Source organism: Gossypium arboreum, chromosome 10, assembly GCF_025698485.1.
Source record: "Gossypium arboreum isolate Shixiya-1 chromosome 10, ASM2569848v2, whole genome shotgun sequence".
Lineage (NCBI taxonomy): Eukaryota > Viridiplantae > Streptophyta > Magnoliopsida > Malvales > Malvaceae > Gossypium > Gossypium arboreum.
In genome coordinates this window covers 33370722-33375423 of record NC_069079.1, presented here as the reverse complement: position 1 = coordinate 33375423, position 4702 = coordinate 33370722, and the positions used below count along the sequence as shown (strand labels likewise).

Here is a 4702-nt window from a genome sequence, read left to right as displayed (position 1 = left end):
TCACTAAGCAGTCAAAAGCCGGGAAAAAAAGTCTGTTAAGAAAGTTAAGAGATATATTCCAGCCGAGTAAAACACTCATTAAAGAACCTACAATTCAAAAAAATACGCGTGGATTACCAACCTTGAAGAAACAACAACAAAAACAAGTCAATTCTATAAGTCAAGCTCCCAGAAGACGTAGCCATTCAACCACGTCAAAATCTATTGGGTTGGATTTGGTAGAGTTGAACAAAGACCCTGCAAGACATAGTTCATACGTAACCAAAATTCCAGACTTAAACCAGGAGCCATCAGAGCAAGTTTCAGACTTCATAGACTTAAACCAAATACCTGAATCATGTGACACTCATTCACTAATGAAAAAAATTTCAGATATGTTCCACCCTTACATCACACATGTACAAGATGTCAGGGGTGATGGAAATTGTGGATTCCGAGCAATATCTATTTGTCTTGGTTATGGCGAAGATCAGTGGCTCTATGTTCGACATTAACTACTAGACGAGTTATTGAGTTCATGTGATGTCTATGCTAGAGTTTTCATTAATGAAATTAATGAATTACGTAATTCACTGTGTTTCTCACAATCGCTTGCACCAGCAGAACACCGGATGATTATGCCTATGACAGGTGCCCTGATTGCCAACAGGTTTGAGGTGATCCTCAATTATTTAACCAAGCGAGGTGACATAACTTTCTTTCCTCTTTGGAGAGGTCCGGAACATTTTCAATACCATCATGCTATTACAATTGCACATGTATATGATAATCATAATGTGATGGTACAATTAGAAGGAGATTACCTAATGCCTACCATTTCGGCTTATTGGATCCGCCATAAAGGCCTATCTACAACTGGATGGCAAACCATGTTTATGTCACGTCTGGAATTTTATAGACAACTGAAACCTTGTAATCTCAAAACACCTGTTATAACCATAGAGGATTATTGTTGAATAATATTAATTTATTATATTTTAGCATTTTGCTCATATTTTTGTATTTATGTATTCATATATATGTTTAACAATAATCTGTACTAAAAAATATGTTGAATAATAATAATACTTATATCTTTAATAATAATAATAATAATAATAATAATACTTATAATATTTAATAATCATACAATAATAATACTTATAATATTTAATAATAATACAATAATAAAACTATGTTTAACAATTAAATGAGATAAAAAGTGATGGAGAAGTAATAATTAGTTCTTAATCATTACAGTAAAAAGATGTTAATTACTAACCAATCCATAAAGTAAAAGAACATTAATTAATAACAATTAATAACTAATTATTAATTATAGTAAAGGTGTGTTATTTATTAGGGTGTTTTTTTAGTATGTTGGGAGTGTTTTTTTAACCAACCCTTAAAATTTTCCCTCATAGACAGTTTTGCTGGTCCCATATATATGGGACGACTTGATCCAAAATCTCCTCATATATAAACATGAAGTAACTCGAAATTTGATTTTTTCGAATTAAATTAAATTTTATCTATCCTTAAAGAAAGAAAAAAGGTTGGAAAGCAAAAGACTAAATTTTTGTTTTCTTTAATTGAAAAAAATTGGTCGACCATTTCTTTCTAGACTTTTTAATTGATTTTAAGTACTTAAAAAAATTCAAGCATAAAAAATATAATAATAATAAATATAAACATAACAATAAAAATTATGTATATATGACAAGGAAATAATAAAAAAATTGACCCGACATGGAAAAGAAACATAAACATAATATGAGCACATCATTGTCAAAATTCATATAGTTTGATGTGAATGTCTCCAAGCGAATTTCCAATAACAAGCTGCCATCGTTAATTGGGCCCCAGATTTATGGGACAACCCCATCCCAAATCTGCATCAAATATACACAACCATATGCCTAAATTAAATTACAGGAAGTGACTATATAAATGATTTGATTATTAAAATAATTTTATGATAATAACATTCATTAGTTGTATAATATAATACACAATCAATTAAAATTTATTATAAAATAATATTTAGCAAACAATAGCATTGTTGGTACATAAAAGATTAACATCTCAATTTATATCGTTGTCACTTCTATTTTGCAACCTTATAAGTTTAAATTGTTTTGTTGAACCAATTTTATTGTAAGCAAACAAAACGGTTTTAAATAAATCAATTAAGTTGCAAAATATATAATCAAAATGATTTTTCAATTTACAAAATCGGAGGCAAACGCAATAACCTTGTAACCTTGTAGTACTCTTAATTCCTAAATTAACTCCGCTTAGTCATACATCCTCCCCAAAAGATGATTAACATTTGTAAGAAATTGTTATCATCTCAACTTTCCATATCACATGCATTTAAAGCTCATTTCCATTATTTACCCAAAAAAAAAGTAATTTCCATTAAGAAATGCACATTCAAAGAAAAAAGGAAATCACCAAACTTCCTAAAACAATCATTAAATGATCCATACTCAAGATCAACTCCTGCAATAACTTCCATTACAATCCGTTAACCACAAAATAAAAATAAAAATAAATGCGCAACACACTGGTAATATAACTATTAAATCTCATAAATAAGTTTTTCAAAAACTTTCATGTGAGGGATCTCTAAACGAGCTGCCAGTGTCAAACTCCCATCGTTAGCTGGACTTGGTAGCATGTAAATTTTACCTTCTTGGACGACATTCCCTGGCCCCATATATATGGGACGACCCCATCCGAAATCTGCCTCATATATAGGCAACCAGTTCCATGGAACAACAACAAGGTTTGGGCATCGAAAAGTATGCGGTCCTCTAACCAAGGTGTTTAAATCAGGCACTTTTTCAATGTAATCAATAGCTGATCTTAAATATTCATCATTTATCTGATTTAATCGTTCATGAATCCTCTTTATGGTGTCAGTAAACGATTCGGTTTCGAGATCACCAGCTTCAGCAATTAGTGCAGTCGTAAAGATTACATTGCCGAAGTAGCCTGGTGGGAGCGGAGGATCCAATCTATATCGACCGTCAACTGGAAAATACAGCTTGGTATCTTGATCAGCTGAGAGACCCCTTGCTTTACTTACACAACGCCATATATGTGCAGCCAAGATGTTGAAGCTGCTATATTTTATACCACCGTTTGCATTTGCAACATTTGCTTTGGCTTTCAGGGTGTTCAATTGATCAGCTGTGAGCTCAAAGGTGGAGACAATGGATGGCTTATGATCATCTGATTGAGATTTTAATGCAGACTTCAATGCCGGTGAAGGGTCATATTCAACATGGTGGAGCTTAGGCGTTGGTGGGTCCCGAGCACGAAGAAGAGTTCGATCAATGAATGGTACAATGGCAGGCGTCAAGCCCCGTGAAGTGTCAGCCCAACTATTGATGAAATGAAGAGCCGCTGCGCCATCTCCTAAAGTATGTTGAATCCCTACTCCAAGACTAACTCCACCGCATTTGAACTTAGTTACCTGGTAAAATTACACACACACAATAAATAAACTATTATTATATAATCCTTTATATTTTATATCCTTTTTTCGGTGAAATGTTTGCGGATTACCTGCAATACAATAAGTGGATAGGAAGATATTCCTCCAGAATAGTCGACTTTAGGGACTAAACGTAAACCTTGAGAGTTCTCAGTAAAATCACCAATCAAATGTTCCATGACTGAAGTAGTTTCAGCTTCAACGAATAAAACTCCTTCACCGTTGCATATTATCTCAAGTCTTCCATTTTCATCATACCCCAACCTTCCAGCAACAGGGTAAAATGGGACAAGAATCTTGCTCAGAGCTTCTTTAAGCCTTCCAGCATCAAAGAAATCAGAAGAACCATTTGGCTTGTAATAGTATACAGTAGGAATGTGGTATCTTATCATCACTATATCTAAATTGGAGTTCCATAGATTTCGTTTGGGAGTGTCTTCAGCTGGACGTACAATAGCAGACTCCTTTATAGTAATCTCCATCTATAAATTAGATAACAAACTCCATTGTCAGTCGCATCTTCAAATGAATGGGATGATTAGGCAAGTTTTGATATCAATGAAAATGAGATAAGAACATGTATAAACTTCTACTTCTACTGAATGTTTGAAAGATGAAGGAGAGAAAATAGTGATTTTTCTAATTAAAAAAATGGAATGATGAAAGAAAAAGATTGGAATATTCATACCTTGAAATCGTGTTAGAAGAACAAGGATGTAAAGGGCGCGAAGGGAGACTTGAGCAGTCCCTGGTGAAGCCTTTGCGCTTAATTTATAGATCCAAATTTGTGGTTCATATCTTCTCGTATTTAATGAATTAGACCAAAATCACATCGTCAAGTGCCAGCTGGTCTCCATCCCTCAATTCTACACCTGGCGTATTTATTACAATAAAAAGAACAGGTGAACTTTTATACTTGGCCTTTCTATTTTTCTAGAATTTTAAAGGTACAAAATTATCAATTTTATTTTTGTAAATTTATAAATTTGATAGAAATAATATCTAAAATTATCAATAGTCTCTCTTCAACTTTTAATTTAGAAGATAATATATTTTAATACACTTAAACTTATTTTTTTACACTGACAACAATACTAATATTAATACCAATTAAATTAAAACTCAATTAACAAATTTATAACAATTTTAACTATACATCATTTTTACTATAGTATAAATCTGCCAATACTTTGCTTAATTCTCATAGTGAGAAAAATA

General features: G+C 32.4%; 1 protein-coding gene across 1 annotated transcript; it reads right to left on the bottom strand.

The window, feature by feature from the left end:
• Positions 1-2371: 2371 nt before the first annotated feature.
• On the bottom strand, positions 2372-4308 carry LOC108486984 (shikimate O-hydroxycinnamoyltransferase-like). The gene is made up of 3 exons (XM_017791158.2): positions 4173-4308; positions 3556-3966; positions 2372-3463 (listed from the first exon to the last, which is right to left on the bottom strand). The coding sequence occupies exons 2-3, from the start codon at positions 3964-3966 to the stop codon at positions 2564-2566; spliced, it is 1311 nt and encodes a 436-aa protein (XP_017646647.1). The 5' UTR covers positions 4173-4308; the 3' UTR covers positions 2372-2563.
• Positions 4309-4702: the final 394 nt, after the last annotated feature.

Bases quoted from the DNA above. Each gene is read 5' to 3' on its own strand.
- LOC108486984 (XM_017791158.2), bottom strand. From the start codon at position 3,966: ATGGAGATTACTATAAAGGAGTCTGCTATTGTACGTCCAGCTGAAGAC. The intron at 3,464-3,555 runs GTAATCCGCAAA...TAATTTTACCAG, and splicing joins ATCCACTTATTGTATTGCAG to GTAACTAAGTTCAAATGCGG.